The 23373-nt window shown below is 30.5% G+C and overlaps 2 protein-coding genes across 4 annotated transcripts; both read left to right on the top strand.

The window, feature by feature from the left end:
* The first annotated feature begins 267 nt into the window (after positions 1–267).
* Positions 268–7289, top strand: LOC105342612 (uncharacterized). Of its 2 annotated transcripts, XM_066071934.1 has the most exons (7): positions 268–377; positions 468–653; positions 2239–2423; positions 3268–3526; positions 5494–5643; positions 5904–5985; positions 6094–7289. In XM_066071934.1, exons 1-7 carry the CDS (start codon positions 332–334, stop codon positions 6353–6355), a joined length of 1170 nt encoding a protein of 389 aa, XP_065928006.1. In that variant the 5' UTR covers positions 268–331; the 3' UTR covers positions 6356–7289. The 2 variants fall into 2 exon arrangements, with proteins under 2 accessions (XP_065928006.1, XP_065928005.1); XM_066071933.1 differs by lacking the exon at positions 268–377 and having other exon boundaries at positions 387–653.
* A 933-nt stretch (positions 7290–8222) lies between these two features.
* Positions 8223–14835, top strand: LOC105333663 (uncharacterized). Of its 2 annotated transcripts, XM_034477012.2 has the most exons (7): positions 8223–8538; positions 8640–8822; positions 11645–11838; positions 13437–13695; positions 13857–13991; positions 14129–14207; positions 14295–14835. In XM_034477012.2, exons 1-7 carry the CDS (start codon positions 8346–8348, stop codon positions 14788–14790), a joined length of 1539 nt encoding a protein of 512 aa, XP_034332903.2. In that variant the 5' UTR covers positions 8223–8345; the 3' UTR covers positions 14791–14835. The 2 variants fall into 2 exon arrangements, with proteins under 2 accessions (XP_034332903.2, XP_065928004.1); XM_066071932.1 differs by lacking the exon at positions 11645–11838 and having other exon boundaries at positions 8354–8538.
* Positions 14836–23373: the final 8538 nt, after the last annotated feature.

Below are 23373 nucleotides of genomic sequence, written 5' to 3' on the forward strand. Positions count from 1 at the left end.
GAGAACTTAAGGAATCAAAATAAACTACTCTTTAAAAGCAAATTATCTCTAAAATGAAAAAAAAAAACAAATGCAAAATGATATGAAAAGTTTAAGGAAATAAACGAGTAAACTTATTCCTAGAGTAAAGTTTAAAGATATGAAACTATATCGTTGAAAGAAGAAAAATAAAGCAGATAACAAAAGAACTACTTGTAAAGTCGGCTTAAGAAGGAAATATTGCATTACTCTTTAATGTATGCATTATACGTGCACAAAATCGTATAACTTACATGGCGACACATCTCTAAGGGTGGTTTTTTATGTTGAGAGATAAATTTTCCTTGTCAAAATGAGCGTACCCTATACGGTGATTTTCTGTTTGATCCAATCTACAGGTTATTTTTTTCAATTTTTAAAACGAATCATGACGCGTAGCAGTGTCGTCTTTATTATGTGTATATTAATTCACTGGTGCATTTTTACAGTCTTAGCCAGTAGTTGCTCAGTGAATGAATTCGACATTGCTGCAGACAACGCTGTTATAACTTGTATGACCAATGTGTCGTGTGAAGCTGAGTGTTATCGTGGTTACATATATCCGAATGGGCGGACTAATGAATCCTATATTTGTCAGGATGGGTTGTGGACGCCGGTGATATCGACATGCAAACGTAATTATTTGTTTCTTTTTATTTTTATCGAATATTTAGTCTGATCCCCTTCACAATCACTTAAATTTTACTTTGTGTAATATAATTTTCCGAAATCAAGGCCAACTGTTTAATGGCTGATAAAAACTTCTGCGAAAATCACATGTTTTTGTTGTTTTGGTTTTCAAAGTTTTGTACAAAAATGATCTTACTGTAACAGAAATGTTTAATATGTTATGGAAGACATATCGCTTTGATGTGGATAAAAGAACATCATCATCAAAATACTTTTACATATTAAGAAAATTCAAATTTTTCAACATTTGAACAATAATTACGTTTTGAAATATTTTGGAAAGGTAAACAATTTAAAAGCCCCAGCTATCCAAACTCATGATTTACACATTCGTTGTTATCACATTAACGCATTGCGATATGCAGTAAGATACCCTTTTTGGGAAATATTTCGATCGGAAGTACATCACAATATGGAAGTGTCCAATACCACTTTAACGGTTTAGGTAATCTTTAAAGGAATATTTAGCAAATGTTGATTGGATGTAGGTTCTGTTTTAAAGATCTACTTAGAGGTCCGTTGAATGATATTGATAGCTTGAATTTCATAAATAATTGATTCAGCTCAATGACATTTTTTAAATGCTTGTTTATACCGTTTACAATTTCAATGCAAATAGTAATGTTTATAACTTCACAGGTATAGAAACTTGGCAAGTACATGATAAAATCATTTGGAAAACCTTTTTTGTTCACAAAGACCATGTGACCACCAAAGTTTAGATTCCACTGAACTTAATAACATTACTCTATATTATAGAATTAACCTGCGTAAGGTTATCCTATTATTAAAAAAACAAAAACAACTTGAATCACTTGAATTATCAGCTCTCTTACAAACAAACAACTTTGCTTATCACTAAACAACTCAGTTCGACATCAAATTAACGGGTTATCTTTTCCCAAATGTAGTTACATTTCTACATATTTAACATCTTTACAGTTTATTACAGTTTGTATTATAATTTTTAATATAAAAAAGGATTTTTTCTATTAACGGGTTTAATTACATATATGCCGATGTTTGCACAATCTATTAAGCTTCATATTTAATTTATTCGAAATACCGGTGATATATTATAATATCTGTGTTTCTTAGAATTTCGAATGCCGCATAAATCATACATTTCAATAACTTTTAATATATTATGGAATATTTTTGTTTATTTCTTTCCTGCATCCTAAATTCAAATATGAATGGTGTCTTATGAAATAATACGCTGAATTCATTTTCTTTTCATTCTGTATGAAATATTTTATATCGTGTTGATAAAAGACAATTTCAGACATAACAAGTGCAATTCATTTCATTATATCTTGATAAAAAGTTAGATTTTTTGTCTGTTCTTGTGTTATAGTGGGGTCAAATGTCACTGCAAAACAGTTTATACGTATATATATAACATTTATATATGGTGTAGCTTACTTTTTGTGAAATGTTACAGTACACTCAAAGACTACAATTATATGGTTAACATCTATCTCGGTTAAAGTAAGCTTAATATATTGAAACTCATTCTTTCTCTTTCAGCAATCCCTGAGGTTTCTGTAAAGTATGCAGTCACTTGGGTTTTTTCGGACGTTTTGCCGTACATATGTCAGAATATCACAGCCAAATTTAATAATTCAAAAGAATTACTAGAGGAGGCGTTTGCATCCTTGTGCAAATCAATTAATAGGACAATTTTCTTTACGTATTCTACGTTGTCTTTTACGGTATGTATTTTTAATTATATTTTTTAAATGTTCTTAATTTTTATTTCATCCTATAAATGATTATACTTATTATTCAACTGTTTGCAACAGATTGATAACCATCTATTTTCTATTTATAAGCTTAATGAAATATGATATAATAGTAGAATAAATAGCTAAACATACAGTTAACTTAGATCTTTCGACAAAAAGCGTTTTTATCTGTTGATGAATGCTAATCATTTTGCAAAACAAGACTGATAAATGCATCTAAAGCCTCAGAAAGTTTTCATTTTTATTTTGGCGAAATCCATAAATAATATGGAAATATCTATTGAGATTTTGAAAGCATTTATTGGCGAAATTAGGTAAAAAAAACTATGGTATAGTCTTACTGACAAAACGACCTAAGCAAAATATTAAGATGTTATACATCAGACTTATACAAAATTGATGATTAAAAAGTAGAATATACATGTTATATGTAAGTATCAATCAATCACGCCTGACTCTAATCATATGCTAGTTGTACAATCATGTATGTTTTAAAACTACAAAACTAAACATAATTTCAGACATTTGACTTTAAACCAGTTTAAATAGAAATAATAATGAGATTGAAAGAACAATATGAATTAGAATTAAGAAATTATCAAAATATTATTAAAAGAAACGAAAATATAGGAGGGTATTTTTTTCCATACTTCATTCATAACGCCAAACATGCCAACGTATCTCATAATCTGAAAACAAATTAGCATGAATTAGACCCATGAGGATTTATGAACATGGATCCTACGTTTATAAACTATGTATAAGGGTTGTTATTTGTTTTTTTGTTTTTTTTTTTTGTTTTTTTTTTTAGATTACTGCAAAATTTACTGCAACATACAACAATTTCACAAACTGGAATGTGCTTGAAAAGTGTAAAACGTTGACTATTACGTCGTTTGCAAATCTTTCAATCGTTAAGACAATCTTTGAAAATGTATCTTGCGGAGAGTCAAACCTAAATCACACGATTTTGAAAGAATTGTTTATTGAAGATAGTCATGAACAATGTTCAAATGGAAGGGAAATTCACAGCGTAACATCATCGGATGGAACCTTTGAGGTCTATTGTGGTAATATCATCATCATTATCATCATCATCATCTCTGTCTGTCTGTCTGTCTGTCTGTCTGTCTGTCTGTCTGTCTGTCTGTCTCTCTCTTTCTCTCTCTCTCTCTTGAATGGAAAATCCAAAAGCTCACATGTGCATCAATAACTGCAATAACCATGTACCTCAATTATTATTACGGTAATAGAATTTGTGTTTTTTAGTTTGGTGGTTTAGATTTTCTTTCAATAGCATAGAAATGTCATATCATTGCACTTGACTCTATATTACACTGCACAAGTATACCTTTATAAAAATAATATATTTGAGTTTGTTATTTAGCTTCTTTTTTTTCCTTTACAAAACTAATAAATTTGACATAAAAGAATACCAATTTAACTATTAAATAAACGTATTTAACATCGATGATATAATTCATTTTAAGACACTTCACGGGCTCCAGTTTACTTTTTATATTCATTCAAAGAGGTTGAGTGGTCAACAAATTAACCGTCAGATCTGCCTTAAATTTTGACATATGATATTATTGGCGATATACTAATCCAAATATTTTAGATTTTAAAATTTGGACAGTTTCCTACATCTCAATACAGCGCTATTCTTCGTAAGGAGAATAACATTCATATGCTCTAGAATTGGCCACAACAATTCAACCCTCTTAACAAATAAAGTAATCCAGTGTGTTTTGAATTTTTTAATGGGACATATGCTAATGAATGTTTAAGTCAAAGTAAAAATAAATAATCTCATCTGGTTAAATCTTAAACAGCTGCGGTGTTTGATCATTGCATTGGAAAGGTTAGATGTTTTAAGATTACAAGGACGCAAAAACTACACAAATAAGTACATTGTTTTTTAATCCGTTTGTTTTTAAAGTCATATTTTGTGAAAAGAAAAGTTGAAAAGCTTTTTGCACAAAATAATAGCCCCTCACAAAAAATAATTCAATCGCAATAATTTGACAGATCAAGAACAAATATTTGTTTACAAATTAGGTAAATTGGAATTCTCGCCGCGAAAAGCGATACTCTTTTCTCATCGGAATTCTAGAATTATGTGTTACCTTAAAAAATTATGACGTCCCTAAGAGTCAGCTATCAAAAGACACATTGATTTATTACTATATTTTGACATAAGTATGAGGGACTTTTTTGTAGATACCCTTGGCGATATTTGAACGTGAAGTGATTAAATTTACGTGCAGATCAAGACTGGCAATTGTTATTAGTAAACATTAACAAGTTCACTCTTAGGTGTCTGTGTAGATGTTGAGAATAATTTCAACGTCCAGGAGAGAAAGTACTAACGTTAGAGGTGAAATGATACAGGTTTTTTTTTTTGTTTTTTTTTTTTGTTTTTTTTTTTTTTTTACAAAATAAATACATTTGTATATAATCTTTTTTTCAAAATTTATTAAAAGCGTAGTAGAAAAAGCAAAATACTATGTGTGAACTATTAATAGCTCTACAATTTGTCATCAATAAATTCCACAAAGCTACAAATCTGCAGTTATATTGGCACAAATTTTGAAGATTATTTCGCTAATATTTTAGTCGATCAACGCTTTAGTTATTACATTGACTGTATTTCATGTATAAAGAGTGAACATTAGAAAATCAAAAATACATATATACATGTATATTATTTGGCAACATGCCACTTTTCTAGTAATAGTAATTCATCATTTTGATCGTGTTCAAAATCAGACAAACTTCGTTACTATAGATAAGACAACTTTTTTACTTGGAAAAAGTAGTTTAAACGTAAAAGATGTAAATACATCAATATGTAGTTAAACTTTTTAAACAATCATGTACAACACCAATTTGTCTCAAACTAAGCAAATCACGTTCTTTGAATTTAAAACAGTTACACTGTATAAAGTATTACTTTTAAAGTAGAAATAAAAAAAAAATGCTTAACATGAATGAATCTGTGTAAAACAGTTCACATATTGTTTTGATTTTACAGATTTTAATGTGGCTGAGACAACTACAGAAATGAATAAAGAATTAACTACTGCAAGTATTATGAGCATGCTAACAAACACATCTTCTACCACCGGCACTACAAAACTCAACACAATAAAAACCCCGAAAGTTGGTCTTGTATTAAAATCAAGTACGTTTGAATCTTATATTACATTATGGTGCTAAACGATACAAAGAGATTTTGACTATTATTGCATAAAGCTTACATAAAGTCATGCACAAAATAAAATATATTAGCAAAGTTGTATTAGAAATATCATGCTTTTTTACATCTACATGTAAAATATGATTATGAATATGTGATACTCATATTTTCTGTATAGAGAATTACAAAAATTCCATTATCTTAAAAAAAGTTAATATATAGAAATGGATTTTTTCTCATTCAAGTAATTTACATCGCTGCTGCTGCTGCTGGTGGAATAATTCTGGTCTCTATTATAACCATTTGCCTCGTTTGCCATAAAAAGCGGTACTTTACAATCATATTACAACTGTATAATGTTTCAAATGATATTTGTTACGAAATTCAATTCACATGTTTACTAAACATAAACTTAAATCCATTATCTTTGAATAGAAATAACTCCCTAAAAAGACTGCCAGGAGAAATAAATATGAAATACAGTGTAAACCACCAAGGCTACAACTGTGGATTTAAAGGAGAGATGAATACTAACGAATTTTATAAAAGCGCTGATGATGTAACTGAATGTCAGAACGGTGATGTCACACAATCTTCATTGGAAAGTTATTCAGCGGCACCATATTACAATTTGAAGATGACCTACTCAAAGCTGGAACCGGAAGAGGATCTATACTCGTATGCGTCTAAATTTTAGAAATATAACAAACAAGTTTAAGGTTATTGAAAGGTTGCGTTTTAGAGTGAACGAGCGACAAGTGGAACCTCGATACCACAGTGAAATGAAGCTACATGTATAGACATTTGATTAACAATTTTGATCCTTCTTGTCAATATGCTTTAGTTGACAAATCGTCATGAAAACAAAAGGGATACAAATACTTAAATAATGTTTTCATGTTTTTTGGACATTTTTTGACATTACAGTGATAATTATGCATCATTTTACTGACTTTTCACCTGAATAACAGAACTCTATCAATTAAGCACTGTTGCTTACGCTATAAATTTATAAAGTATAATGTTAAATATACCGTCTCCATTAATCAGTGACATATTACCTCATTGTTGTTAGGAATAATCATGTCTGTCTTATTAGGGTTTTGTTTCCATAAAAAGATTGAAATATAGATATATATTCAGTTAATTTTTTTCTCTCTATTGAATGCATGCATACATGTAATTGTCTAAATAATCATAATGCGTCGATGACATTTTAAAATTGTACCAAGTTTTCCCCTTTCACCCCTTTGCTTTGGTATAAAAAAAAACTTCAAAAAGAAAAAATGTAAAAAAAAAAATAATGTTTATGTCAAAAGTGTACTATATATTAGAATATAAAACACTGATTTGTTGGATAAGGCATTACAACGGCTATTCAAGCAACTAAAACAGATCCGTTTTATACTCAGTAAAGCATTATTATTTGGAAGTAAAGTTCAAAAGAGCGGGACCTTTGTTATACCATTTTTCAGGTCAAACACTAGCCCAATATTAGTTTGCATCTACTTTTAGTAATAAAAAACATAAGTTGAGATTTGAAACAACTATCATAACGGAAATTCTATAAAAATTGGTTAAACTATATGCTTTATATAGATAGCGTATGCTAACCTATGTTCATGGAGAAATGTGTTATTGAGACCAGTGATGAGCTGTCGACGCCGGGTCAGAAATATAAATAAAATGCTATTACTGACCACGGTGTGTCAGATTATTAGTATGCACTTGATCGCATTTACTTATTAGGAGGAGAATATGTTGTAGTGCAGTGTCCTTGCATATAAAATGGAGGTGCGGGAAACACAGCTCTCCAGTAGTCATCTGGAAGCTGTCTTTCTGCCTCCTCTTTTCATATAGGTAAGATAAATTATAACGCTTGCGCGCATTCTCAAAAGTAAATTTTATAGATTGAGAGGGTTCAACTAATATTTTATTTACAGATATGTTTGTAATAAATATTAATGTTGATTTTAATATAATTATTATTGATATTTATTGTTAAAATGTCATATTAAATTGTTATATCTAAATAAAAGAGTAGTAATCTGGAAGCTGTCTTTCTGCCTCCTCTTTTAATACAGTCTGGGACACGGGCTGCTCCCCAGGTTGAGGAGGAGACATTCCGGAAACACCTTGGCTAGGGCACCCGCCAGGTGTGGGCATGTTGGAACAAAGATCTCGAGAATCTGAATAGATTAAATATTATGACACTCCATATAACCCCTAGTGGACTTTAATAAAATAGTACTGGAGTTGTTATGATATAGGAATTCTGATAAATCATTATGTATAGTGATGTCGATCACAAAACTGATTTAACAGTTATATATAATATGTAATTTTGTTATTGATCTAAAACCTGAAATCACACATTTACACAAACACTCTTACTTCAAATGCCCGTAATACAATCGTTTTAAAATCTGACTGAACAGTAAGCATGGTTATTTAGATTTAAAACACATGCAAAAATAAGATGTGCATCTGCAAAAAAAAATACAAATGTAAACAACACTTACCATTTTATACATGGATGTATGCACAAGGAGGACCATACATCGTCGTTTGTATTTTGTTACTAGTTTAGTTAATATTCCAGAAAAGTCTTAAAAACCTGTGACCTTTATCCTATGCCAATTTGTTATAGTTTCGTTCATATGGCGATATAAAATTAATGATGAATAATGCTATGTGCGAAGTGTTCCGTCCGGCTTATAAAAAGGAAATGGTGTCTATCAAGTGCAAAATCTCGCAACTGTATATTGTTACACATCCCTGTGTTCAGGCTATTCGTGCAGTTTATAAAGGTTATAAACACATCTTTTCTGGTTAAAATGAAGGCACTTTATTATTTTTTGTTTTTGATCAAATCAACTGGTAAGTATTTCGTCTCGAATTTTTACATTTACAAAAATGCGTATTGATTATATGTAATCATCATAGTTGTATTTTTAATTATTTCTGGTACTCTTTTACAGGTTTTGCCGGTTGTTGCTCTATTGAGAATATCAGCAATGTTGTAGAGAACGCCAATGTTTCTTGTTTAGAAAATTTGTGTACAGCTCGGTGTTACCGTGATTTCATATTCCCTACTGGTCTCAATGAAGTGTCATATAATTGTACGGATGGGGTATGGACACCTTCGTTATCATCATGCAAGCGTAAGTTGATTTATATTTTCATCTATTAGTCCTATTTTTTTCAAAATCTTATTTCCGGGTCTGTGCTATTTTGCTACAGTATCAGTTTTACATGTAAATGTCTGTCACAGATGAATTAAAAATAACCCTTAGCATTGAAAAAGGTGTTTCTTTGTCATGTAACGAAACTGTAAATCCTTAACACCATAATATGGATTTTATGTGTGGGTTTATTTATCTTTAGCCCATTGGTATAATATTTACAAAAAAAAAATGTTCAATATTTATTTACATATTTCCTCAATGTGAATTGTTCAAAACCAGTGTAACTTCCGTGTCGGTATTAGGAACGGTGAAGTATCGAACTTTGAATTCAGTAATAAATGAGGACCTTTTAATGATTTTTAGTAATGATACGGTAATGTTTACCATTTTTGTGTCGTCGGGCCAATCTGTTTATATTTTTCTTCATCGACAGCCGATTTCTTTATTCCAACCAGTCGTTGTATATTATCCGTCGAGCAACCGTGTATCATCGTTCATGTATCATCATTTGTTATAGCTGTCGTTGGTCGATCGAAATTTAAGGTTTAATTCTGGATCTTAAAATGTCGTCCGACAGACGCCAGTCTTCGACCGAAAATTGATTGAGGTTCAACACTGGTCTAAAGGCCGTTTTTAATAGTAAAATAAACTGACGGACGGCTAACTAAATATGGATTACTTAAAACATACATCATTTATCGCTTTCAAAGCCGACGATACAAAAAAAATTGGTATCGCTCAACAATTGGCTGCAATGTGACCCGGGCAATTAACGTCAGGCGAAAAGTGCAGAACAAGTTAATCATGTATTGCGGGCAGATACCTTGAATGGGGCATGTTTGGTTAATACAAAAATGTTCATAAACAAAATGGAACAATTTGATGCGATTTGAGTTTTTATGGAAAAAAAAAGTTCCACAACCGGGTGTCCAGAAATTACCTCACCTGTGTGGTTACATGGGTGACTAATTACATCATGGTGGAAAGTGTAAGGCGAGTTAACTATCGGGCAGATACCTTGTCAACTTTTGTTAAAAATGCATGCACTAGCGTTTATTTTAATTTCATACATTTTTATACCACGACAGATTGGTAGTAACCTTAGACACAAATTTGTAAACAATGAACAGATAGTCATCTACGTCTATATGAATAAATGACGTGTGCATAAAAAGGGGGTGACCCCCTCCCCTAATTGTTTTTTTTTTTTCAAAACAGTCTTTTAATAAAAAGTATACATGTAGTGAAATTTGACTTAAAGGGGCATGGTGACGATTTTGGTCAAATTTAAATTTTCTGTTTTTATTATTTGCAATGCTTTAGGAATGCATTTTTAATGATCAAATGAAATTTGGGTGCCAGTCGTTGAGTTTTAAGCAAGATACAGGGCTTACAATTCTTTGTCATGTAAGCAAGGCTCGTGCCCTGTTTTTGTTTACATAGGTTCAATATACCAGTAAAATATCTTTTTAAAGCTAGTTTGTATATCTTATTATTCATTTTAAGAATAAATAAACAGCTTTTAACGATAAACACTTTCATTTTAGGCCTAAAACTTGAATTTTCACTTCAACATTCAAAATGTAAACAAACGCTTTGTTTACATAGCGAAGAATTGTAAGCTCTGTAACTCGCTTATGACTCATCAAAGACATTTAAATTTTGGTTGCTTATTAAAATTGCATAACTGAAGCATTGTAAACATTAAAATCGAAAAAAATAATTTTTGACCAAAATCGGGACCATGCCCCTTAAAGGAACTAAATTGAGATATAGACGAACTAGGTTTGTAATAAAATTTAGAATAAGTTTTGGTTTTTTTTCCCAGTCAGCTACAACAAACAAAATGAAGACCGTGAGCATGTATAGATTATCCATCTCAGTTAAGATTTTTTATCCCCGCCCGCTCCTCTAAATATTCAGCCATGCAGTTAATTTTTATTTAAATGTTAAAGAATAGGTTAAGAAAGCAAATAAGAAAATAAAATCGGACAAAGAATATACAAAAATGATTAAAAAAAATAGTTCAACATATCAAGCATTGTATCATATAAATGTGTAAAGTGTTATTTGAAATTCCCGCGCTTGGGGGGAATATCATATAGTGCTATACGAATTTTAATGGAATTCATCTGTATTTTACACTTTCAGTGTAGAATGGTCACGTTGTGTTTACCGCATATATAGTGTTAGAACGATCGCATATAATGTTAGAAGCACCTCATGTAATGTTAAGAGCACTTCATATATAATGTTGAGTATTATACTTTTATGTTAAATACTGAAATGTAATTGGTTTAGACGCAGTTAATAACCCGTAATATTACCCTCAGCGTTAGCAACATACTTGGCAACGGGTATTGCAACGAATTGTTACATGTGCGTAAATTATGCGCGTACGGTTCGTCGTAGAACTCACGCCATTTCTGAAAAAAATCAGTAAAACCCTAAAAATAAACTCTCTGAAATTAAGACATTCAGTATGATGAAAAAAAAGTGCCCGTTTTGGAGGGTAACAGTTGAAATTGACACCCCTAGAAAACCATTGTCAACCTCCACTTCGCGTCGGTTGACAATGGTTTTCACGAAGTGTCAATTTCTCCCAAACAGGCACTATTTTTATAATGTAAAACAGACTGTAAAAAAGGTTATATAATGAATATAATACCAAATATAATGAGGAGACCAATACGTTTAATGTTTAATCTTCAGATAAGACAGTCCTGGCGTCCCATTTATATGGTCTTTTTATTTTTTGAATTTTGCTTTACGATTTATTTTCTTTAATTTTATACCAGGTCTGCCAGTAGTTTCTATTACATATTCAGCACAGTGGAATTTTACCGAATTTCTACCTTCAAAATGTGATAATATTTCTATACGAGTTGATGATCTAGAAGAAGAGATGGTGGGAATATTTGCCAACAAGTGCCAAGAAATAAAAGGGATTTATGCTACAGTCCACTTTAACTATTCGTTTTTGGCATTTACGGTACATGTACATATACAATGTAGATGTATCTTACTTTAGACATACATTTCTCTTGTTTGATGATGTTCATAATATCAATTATTATCGCACATTAATTCCTAAAGACATGTTTGTTATATAAGTATGGCACGCCAAATTCACAAAAAAAGAGCTAAACATAGTTTCACAGTCTATAAACTAGGTTTATCAGCTGTAAACTATAGTTTACAGATCCTAAACTATAGTTAACGATTCGTTAACTATAGTTTTCATCTGTGAAACTATATTTCACGAATGTAAACTATAGTTTACGAATGATAATCATAGTTTATCGATCTGAAAATAAATATAGATTCACATTTGTTAATTATAATTTACAATCGTAAACTATAGTTAAGAGTTGTTATTTATCAGACAAATTCACAAAAATAAGCTAAACATAGATTCACAGTCGATAAACTAGGTTTATCGACTATTAACTATAGTTTACGGATCGAAAACTATAGATAATGAAGTTAATCTATATTTCACGTCTGTAAACTATAGTTAACGCGATAATCTATGTTTCACATCTGTTAACTATAGGTAACACTGAAAACAATCATTTGCGATTGTTAAACATAGTTTACCTGATAAATGAAGTTTCAACAATGTGAAACTATGATTAACAACTCTAAACTATAGTTCACGAATTGAAATTGTATCTGATAAATATAGTTTCACAATCGAATGTGAATTTATATTTATCAGTAAAATATATTGTTAACGTGTATTTCCAGACAGAAAAACATATATTTGCATTCGTAAACTATAGTTTACAGATGTGAAATATAGATTAACGTCGGTAACTATAGTTTAGGATCCGTAAACTATAATTAACAGCCGATAAATCTAGTTTATCGACTCTGAAACTATATTTTGCTAATTTATATGAATTTGGCGTGCTTTAGATTTGTAAACCGTAGTTTACTGATCATAAAACCCTATTTATCAGATAAACTATGTTTAACAACCGCAAATGATTGTTTTCAGTGTTAACTATAGTTTACAGATGTGAAATATAGATTAACGTCGGTAATTATTGTTTACGATCCGTAAACTATAGTTAGCAGTCGATAAACCTAGTTTATCGACTGTGAAACTATGTTTAGCTCATTTTTGCGAATTTTGCGTGCCATATAAAAGAATTATAACACAATAATTTTATTGCCCATAATACAGCTTATAGCCTCTTGGAAAATAATGACGTCATTCAGGATTTGATAGACCTTTTTTCTGCACTAAACGACTCTAAAGTAGTCTTTGTCAAAGAACGTTAAAATTGAAAAAAAAAATACATTTGTCACAAAAGGTCATAAGTCAAGAATAAGGGATTGGCATGATTTATAAAGCACATGTTAAGGTTGATATATGACATTTTGTTAAAAAAATCCATTGACATTTTTTTAAGTACCTCATTTTGTTCAAATTTGGAATCAAAACTTCAAAATCTGAAGTGCTGATTTCAGCAATATATTTCTAAATTATAATATTGCTCTGTACAAAAGCTAAAGTTGTTAACAATTATCTGATTAAAAACTTGTCGTATAAGTTACTTTTATTTTATTGTTATTTTTCAGGTAAACACAAACTTTACAGCTGTGTATCGAAATTACATAACCAGGAAAATTCTTAACGTTTGTATTAGCTTTACCACCATTGGAATTTCAAATCATCCATTCTTCAGAACGATGTTTGACAATGTTAATTGCACAGGTTCAAACTCAAGCAAAACGGTTCTGAAAGTTTATACACGTGATAAACTTGAATCCTGCTTAAATGGTACGGAAGTCCACGCTGTGACAAGTTCTGAAACCGGCGAAATTGAACAATACTGTGGTAAAAAAAAAAGTTTCCTCCCTCTCTCTCTCTCTCTCTCTCTCTCAATTATATCAAGATGGAATAACATTTAACACAATTTATAATTTGATTGATTTATTTATTTTCCTAAGAGGAGCTTATGTACATTGTAAGTAATCATGTTTCGATGTTTCGGTTAGATTATAGAGACATATTGACATCCAATACAAGTCCAGATATCGCTACTGAAGAAACAACTTTAAGTTCTCGGGAAACCTCAACTTTTATAATTGAAGCTTTGTTTATTTCCAAAGATAATATTAAAATAGAATCAGGTACGTATGTAAAATCTCAATAATTAAAAGCAGATGCTAAACGATTTTTTTTGTTAAAATCATTTGATCAAATTTTTATCAAAATGAAATCGAATAATGAGGCTTTATTTTAGCAACGTGTTTTTGTTCTTTTCTAGTTATTTTCATCACCGCAACAGCTAGCGGAGTTCTTTTGATTTCCGTCATAATCATAATGGTAGTTTGCGTTCAAAAAAGGTCTGCTATTTTATAGTTTTTCAAACCTTTTATATAATTCGCAAAAATATCTGTTTACTTACACTCATGTCACATTATTTTGTACAGAGTAAAATCTCCGAAAAACCTGCCAGCAGCCGACAATAAAGTATACGACAATAGCTTTAAAGGAGAGTTGATTGAAAACGAACTTTACCAAAGTGCCGATAATGCTATTGATTCTACCGGCTATACTGACAACACAAAAATCAATATGAGTGTTCCTTCAGCAGCACCTAGCTTTAAAGGAGAGCTGATTGAAAACGAACTTTACCAAAGTGCCGATAATGCTATTGACTCTACCGCCAAAGAGGTCAACTTAAAAGTCAATATGAGTGTTTCTTCAGCAGCACCTAATTGTAAAGACCTAACACAAACAGAACAGGAATTGGAACAAGACCAGTACTCGTATCCGTCTAAATGTAAAGAGACTAATCTTAGTGTTGATGGGTTTAAGGATGAGGAAATAGACAAATTGTATTCTAACGCCGCCCAAAGAGGACACCAAAAGACACTCAACTTTGATCCTGACAGTGATTGTCAGTATGCTGTTGTAAGGGAATAATACAGACATATGACAGAGAGCGACTTAAAACGTTAGCAGCGCCTTGATATGGAAAAAAAAAATTCCTGAAGTGGCCATTGAAAATAACGCATCTTATTAGCTGCAATCTGCTTCACCATACATGAAACAATATACAGGTCCGATGAATGTTATAATCGCAAATTACATAAAGATATGTAGCTTAAAAAATTGAAAAAAGTTTTACTCTTGCTGTTTGTAATTAAATGTCACTCTTTGGTTGGTTTTAAATTTGAATCATTTGACAACATTGTTTTCACCAGATTTGTTATCTATCACATGCTGGAAACAAATGTTAAGTGTAATTTTTTTTTAAATGAGAGATGTATTCTACCGAAATACCTGTTCGAACCCTATCGCTACTTTATGTATGCTGTTGTTCATAGAACATGTCAAACAGTTGTGTTAATGTGGGCAAAACATATCCCTATTAAGTGTTTCAAACTTATTAGACAAAATGCTCATTATATATTGAAGTTATCCTGTTTATCATTTTGTTTCTTTTTTCTGTATCATATTATTGTAGCTAGAAATAAATCATTGGTATGTAGACAAAATATTACGGTAACATTGCATTTCTGCACTTTCAGTTTGCGAAAATTAATGTGTAGTTAAGATATTTATTGTACAAACTATCCAATGTAAATGTATGCAGGTTGAAACAATGATTTGAGAGGCTCGTTGTAATACATAATAAAATTAGTCATGTCATTTCAAAATACGTTTATGTTACATCAATTTCAAGAGGACTCTCAATACAATTTTAGACAGTATATAAGCAAAAATGTAAATACAAAAACATGTATGTAATATCTTATGTATACATGTATACGTATGTAAGTCTGACATTTTATTTGTGAGCTCTTTTAGTGAACTTTTAAAGAAGCATCTCAGAAAATGTATTAATTTGATATCTGTATGATTGTATCATTCCATTAATGAGGATTTGTGACGCTGCCAAACTTAAAACATTCACAATAATATTTTCACATTGTACTTAAGTTTTTTTAAACCTAGCTAATTATAAGATATAAAAATGAACTTATTTAGATAATTTTTTCTTCATTTTAAAAGCACCGATTTGGTATTATACATGTACATACATATACATCATTGCAAAAATTATGATGCGCTTTCCTACAAGCCTAGATTATAAAATTACTTCCTACAGGAAGACTGCTTTTAAACTTACTATTTTTCCGGAAAACGAACTATGTTAGAATCCTTAAAAAGGCTTCCGTTGACCCATATTTAGCTGAATAATGAAGATCCATCCCCCGATATTGATTATTAAATGAGATTAAGGAAAAACAATGAGTACTTATACTACAAAATACACCACACCACCATTTATTTAATGAATACATTTACTAGATGACAGTAAAACAAACTGGCCATTTTTTTTACCAGCCTTTTTTTCTGTCACCTGTCTACACATTGCAATGATGTCCTTTGATTGAACTTCTTAACACACCGCTTAACACATAAATTTATTTATTTTTCTGTGGAAATCGATAAGCAAAATGTTACACATGTAGTTACGTCATTTGAACATCTTCAAACAACTAATTTTAGGCTCGTTGCATTTTAAGAGATTATCATCTTTATCTTCACAATAGATATCATGATCTTGGTTTAAGACATTGTATCTTACTTACATTTATCAATGACCTACAATGTGTGTTTTTAGGCAAATTGAAAGAGGAATATACATAGGATTTTCCTTTATGCATATCCTGCGCCGTAACCACAAACCGAATTATACATTATGTGCAAATTACATGTAACAATAAAATAGTGTATTATAGTTTCATTCACAGAAAGAATTTATTTGTCATTCAGCCAACTGAAATGCGACTGAAAGGTAACTATAATAGGAAACTGAATCACATAGCCCTGCCATTTAGTCACTTTCCAGGCTTTTTTGAGTGAATGGTACAGCTTCTTCCTGTGATTGGAAAACCAAATAAGACAGAGCACTGTTAAAATATTCTACCCTCTATAACATTATCTCTTCAAATACCATTACGTGTAACCCGTGTACATAAAAAAAAAACAGCAGATCAAAAATTGAAGTAATCAATTATTTTTTTTGCTTGCAATTATTAAAGGATCGATACTTTTGCGTGACTAAGTCATTGTTTTTACCTCTGCATTCGTCACATTAACTGATTTACATGCATGACAAAAATTTTAAAATTTTAACTTACGGTGGAACATTTAGTCAATGCGTTAAACAACATAAATGTTTAAAAAATAATTAGTTCAGTTTAACGGACATTCCTAAGAATGTTTTTGTAATTGATTAAAATGTACTTTATTTTGAAATTGCTAATTTATAACGATCTATATTAGGAGAAGTTACGTAGCTCAGAAGTCACAACTTACATTTAAACATAATATATTAGTTTCGTAAGCAATGCAATATTGCAAGGGCATGGTAAAGTACATGACTGTATAAACTTTACTCACAATTTCTTCATTTTGTGGTGAATGACAAGTGCTGTGGATTCTGAAAACATTCCGTATTCAACGAAGTCAATATAAAGCCAAATATAATGAGGAGACCACTGCGTTTAATATTTAATCCTCATATAAGTCAGTCCCGGTGTTCTATTTGTATAGTCTATTGTTTTGATTTTGAGTGAAAATAATGTAAAAACCGTATGAGTATGCTTGACCTTTTTTATTAACATTTTCTTTAATTTCATACTAGGTCTGCCTGTAGTTTCTGTTACATATTCAGCACAGTGGAGTTTTGCCAAAATTCTACCTTCAAAATGTGATAATATCTCTACACGACTAGATGATCTAAAAGAAGAGATGGTGGGGAAATTTGCCAACAAGTGCCAATACCTAAAAGGGATTTATGCTACAGTCCACTTTAACTATTCGTTTTAGCATATACGATATATACAATGTACATGTATCTTCCTTTACACATACATTTCTCTTGTTGGATTATATTTATACTATCAATTAATTTTGCACATCATTTCTTTAATACATGTTTTTAAGCAAATGTATAAAAATTATAAAACAATAATTTTATTGCCCAGAACATAGTGTAGCCTCTAGGAAAATGAACTTAAGGTGACTTTAATACCCATGCACTCAATGAAATGGTACATCGGTATTTTTACGAATTGAAATATATCAACAAAATATAACACACGACAAATTTTGTCATTAAATGATAAATCGTTTAAGGGATTTTAAAAGGATTCATCATTATTAAAATTTATGTTTAAATATACCCTTGGATTTTTAATTAATTGTCCATAGCCATGGGTAAAGCATGCAAATTATTATTTACTGTCGATGAAAACGTTACAGAAAAGGCACAGACAATTTACCGTATATGTCAAGAATGTAATGTAATATACATTGCATGTGGAAGTCTAAGTCAGTCCGTACAAATTCGTGGATTTCGTGCTTCAAGTGTACATATTGTAGTTTTCGTTTTAATCGATAAAAAGTAAACAACAAAAGTAAAAAAATACGACATCAAAAGCGATGTAAAATTACTTATAAATGTTACTTGAATCAAAAACATAAAAAAAGCATCTGAAACAGGTTTTTTTTTTTAATAAAAAGAATGCGTTAATTCTTACGCCGACAGCTAGGTTATGCGTTAGATTGTGTAGATTCCTGGTTTTTCGTGCACGTGTGAATTACAATCAATTTCCGTAAGATATAGAAAAAAATATTAAGTGACGTAAACATAAATCCATAAATGTTCGTACATGTATTTGAAAAATATTTGTATGAATTACATTGCTTTAAATAATTGGTCACATACAGACATTGTAATGGTTTGATATTAACGTGTCAACGGGTTTTCTTTTCTTTCGAGATAGGGAAATTCGTTTGAAAATCATAAAAAAAATATAAACAAAAATTTCGTACCCATGAACAAACGGTCACAAAATTAAATCTTTAGCAGTTAAAAGCTTAAAAACCAATGTTGAACTAAATTTATGAGAAAATGAACGAAAGTTACTAAACATTTATGAAAATTAAAAAATGAGTTATTCTTTTTAAGAACAAGAAAAATAAACAATAAAATCAATTGAAATCAATCCGTGTATATGCAATTTCCTTACTTAATATATGTCCTCCTAAATTTCGTATGATATAAAGTATATACCGAATTTATTTGATTAAAGACTTGTCGTAAAAATTACTTTTATTGTTTTTTATTTTCCAGGTAAACACAAACTTCACAGCTGTGTATCGAAGTTACACAAAGAGGAAATTTCTTGACATTTGTATTAGCTTTACCACCATTGCAATTTCAAGTCTTCCAATCTTTAGAACGATGTTTGACAATGTTATTTGCACAGGTTTTAACTCAAATAACACGGTTTTAAAAGTTTATATCAGAGAGACACTTGAATCCTGCTTAAATGGTACGGAAGTCCACAAGTGACAATTTCTGAAACCGACGAAATTGAACAATACTGTGGTATAAAAAAGTTATCTCTCTCTCTCTCTCTCTCTCATATCCAAATGGATTTACGTTTAATACAATTCATAAATATTGATTGACTTCTTTATTTTCCTAACAGAAGTTTATACATTATATACTTAAATTATGAAAATATTGGATGTTTAAAATCGAAATTCTAGGAAACAAGGTAATAAACTCACCTGAAACCCTCACATCTAAATCGTGCGTAAGAGAATTGGATTACATAAACAGTGAACTCGTAAGTAAATAGTTTCGTATAGTTTCTTTTACACTTCATTTTCTTTAACTTATGATAAAAGTTAGTATTCGTTATGGAGACAAACAAAAATTAATTTGTGTATGAATCATATAGGTTTGTGTATGGATGTGCAGAATAGTTAACTCGTAAAATATAAAACAGTGCATGCCACTTTTTAAATGAAACACAAAATAAAGCAATACAAATTAAAGCAATACGTTACCTTTGTTATTATCCAAAAAATTAATTTTGATTTTGCGTGTTTAATGGCGTAGAATCGTTCGGTTCCGTGTTTTATCGTTTTTGTTCGTGTATCGTGAAAATTGAGAAAGTTAGTGATCGTTCATGTATCGTGAATAATCGTTCTGATTGTGCGTGATCGTTCGTGTATCAGAATCGTGCGTGTTATTTGTCAACAAAAACGTTGCTACCACATTGACTGTACATGTATATAGGAATATATAGAAAGAAAAAAATCTGTAAATTTTTTTCAAAAACCGACTGCCCAGATATGCTAAAACCTACGTGGAGCCATACTCATGAAGAATAAATTCAAGTAAGTTCAAACTATGATTCAAGGGGTGGTGGCGGGGGATGGGGGGGGGGGTATAATGGGGCAACAATGTAGGGGTCTAATTTTTAATTAAGATGTATAGAGCAAATTTTATAAAATCCTCTTCTGAAAAATATTTTTAACTAAAAAAAGTTGTACCTTACGTAAAAGCAACCTGAAATAGTGGACGTTCTAGTTTTCAGAATCATGATCTTCAAGGATAGAACAGAGCAACATTGGAGGGATGACCAAATGTACAAAGGAATATATAGAATAAAAAAGAATCTTTAAAAATATTCTCCTAACCAAACTGCCTGGCAATGTTAAAACTTACATGGAGGCATCTTCATGTAGAGAAAATTAAAGTAAGTTCAAATTATGATCGGGGGGGGGGGGGTATAAAATGGGAATACAATTCGCCGGGGGGGGGGGGGGGGTGAGGGATTCTAATTTTTACATAAAGATATAATAGCAAATTTTTTAGAAATACTATTTGTCTAAATAAAAAACTATACGTACGTAAAAGCAAACCTATAGTGGAATTTCAAGTTTTTAAAATCATGATTTCCAAGGATAGGATAAAGCCACATGTGGATGTCCAAATTTACATAGAAAAAAATTTAGAATGATTTTCAAAAACTCAAATGTTAAAATATATGGTATTATTTTTATGCAAGCATTTTTACATATTGCTGATTTCCAGTAGTTCAGACTGTGGCCCCTGGACAATTCTTTGGCCCCACAACGGGTTTAAAGTTTGATGTAAGTTTATATACACATTATATAAACAGTTTTTAAGATCTTTTTAGAACTGCAATATTCAGTATATTAATCATTTTTATTCATGGGGGTCAATGTTTGTTGGTAGCCAACATTTTCCTGGTTCATGGGGACAAATTTTCGTTGGAAGTTTATTCAGAGAAATATTAATAAAATCAATATTAAACAAATAGTTGGGTATATGTCCGTGGGGATGTAAATTTGTTGGCAAGGGTTACCCACGAGCGCCACGAACATTGCCCCCCCCCGCAAATTATGATGATTCAACAGTATATGACTATAAATTCATACTGTTACATTATAATGATGAGACTCTATGTTTAACATTTGAAAATCTGAAGAACAATTAGAGAATCTATATTTGATCTATTCTAATAAATCATATAACCATTTTGACTCTTGTTAGGTTAGGGCAGCTCTGAGGATGTCTTAAAATTAAGACAATTTTTAAGAAGATTTTTTTTTTTATATTAAGCAGCTTCGATAAACTGACTTAAGGACGTTGGATCCTGCGATCAAAAGTCTAAGTTTTTTTTCTAAAGTATTTTTTTAATATCTACACACATATCTAAACCAAAATTCAAAACAAAATTTTGGGGTCTATATGCTCCTTTCGGTGCTACGGTGTATTTAATATGACCTTTCTGCAATGAAAGTGCAAATTGCACATAAATCGCTTTTCCCTCTATATTTTTTTTATCGAAATGAACCATGGTATCAAATACAAATTTACATTATTTAGAATTAATAAAATTAAAATTATCATAATGAAAGAGTTTGCAATTTCTTCACCTTATTGATATTTTGACCTTTTTGCACTGAAAAAAATACTATTTTTATTCATAAAAGATTCAACGTGCAATTAAAGAATTTTAAAGTCTCAAACTTTTTCTCAAATTATGACAGACTTGTCAAAAGAAATTTAAATATTCAGAAAATAAAACCAAAAGTATGGGTCTATAATGTAAATTTTGAGAAATGGCATGAAATAAGCTAATTTTAGGGGGAAATTGGAGTTGATTTTTTCTTTACTTTTATGAAATATCACTTAAACATGCCAATATATGTCGATAGAAATATTGAAATATTGTTGAAATAAGTTTTTTGAAACAATACAAAGATATCCCAATGCATAAACTATCTGAAAATTTGGTCTGCACGGAAAATAAGAAAGCTAAAATTACGGTACTCTAAAACAACTGAGTTATGAAAAATGTTCATTTTCTTCTTAAAAACCTTCCGCCACAAAATATAGTCCCTTACTACACTCTCTTAATATGGAATTTTTTCTTAACTATTTTATTCAATAGAGTTTATTTGGCATTGTAAAAAAAAGGAATATACAAGTAGAATTCATATATGACACAGAATTTCCAGACTAGAGGTGACACAAAATGGCTACCCAAAATCAGAGGATCGAACCTCTTTAAGACAAAAATATGTCCTAAGCGTAGTCAGAGACATACGTTTATCCTAGTCTTAAGATAGCTTCATGAACATGCACACGAGAGTTTACGACATCTGTATAAGTTTCCACGAACAGCCACCTACAACTTAGAAAAAATAAATAAATGTAAAATCAGCTTTGGGGAAATTTGTATACGCCTTCTCTAAATTTTGTTAATCGCACATTATTTTATCTCTTAGTCTCATGATAAAAAGATCAACATTCGTTCTTGCACAATCTTAACAGAGAGTGTTGAGACACAATAAGTGATGCAGCGCAGTTGGCGGAAACAAAAATCAAGTATTTCTTTTTAAGGAAAGATCGGTATGCATTATCAGATGTCAGCATGATGTGTTTTTCTGTTATGCCAAAACAGCAGAATTACGATAAATGGGGCTGTTTTGTTGCTTAGTACCAAAATAGCAAGGAACAAACTAACTTTAATATGTTTAGATGGCGAAGTGTTCTTCGGAACGAAATTCTTACTCAGGTAAAGAAAGCAATATTTAACTATATAAATGTTTAAATCCAAAGTGAAATATGAAATACATCAAAATAATGTTCCTAGGTTATGACACTATTTATTAAAGGTTTACATGAAGCTGTCACTGCAGTTAACAAAGCAGTGCGAAGGGTAATGTGTGCGCATAAAGTGAAGTCGATCACAAAACTCATTTAACAGTTCCAGTGATATATATATATATATATATATATATATATATATATATATATATATATATATATATATATATATATATATATATAATTTTAATTATTGATTTAAAACCTGAAATCACACACACTCTTACTTCAAATGCCCGTAGCACGAAGTTTTAAAATCTGATTACACATTAAGCATGCTTGTTTAGATTTTCAACACATGCAAATATAAGATGTGCATCTGCAAATAAAATACAAATATAAATCAACACTTAAATTTTATACATAGATGTATGTACAAGGAGGACCATACATCGTCGTTTGTATTTTGTTACAAGTTTAGTTAATATTCCAGAAAAGTCTTAAAAACATGCGACATTTATCCTTTGAACAATTTGTTATAGTTTCGTTTA

The sequence above is a fragment of the Magallana gigas genome, chromosome 9 (assembly GCF_963853765.1).
Source record: "Magallana gigas chromosome 9, xbMagGiga1.1, whole genome shotgun sequence".
NCBI classification, from domain to species: Eukaryota; Metazoa; Mollusca; class Bivalvia; order Ostreida; family Ostreidae; genus Magallana; species Magallana gigas.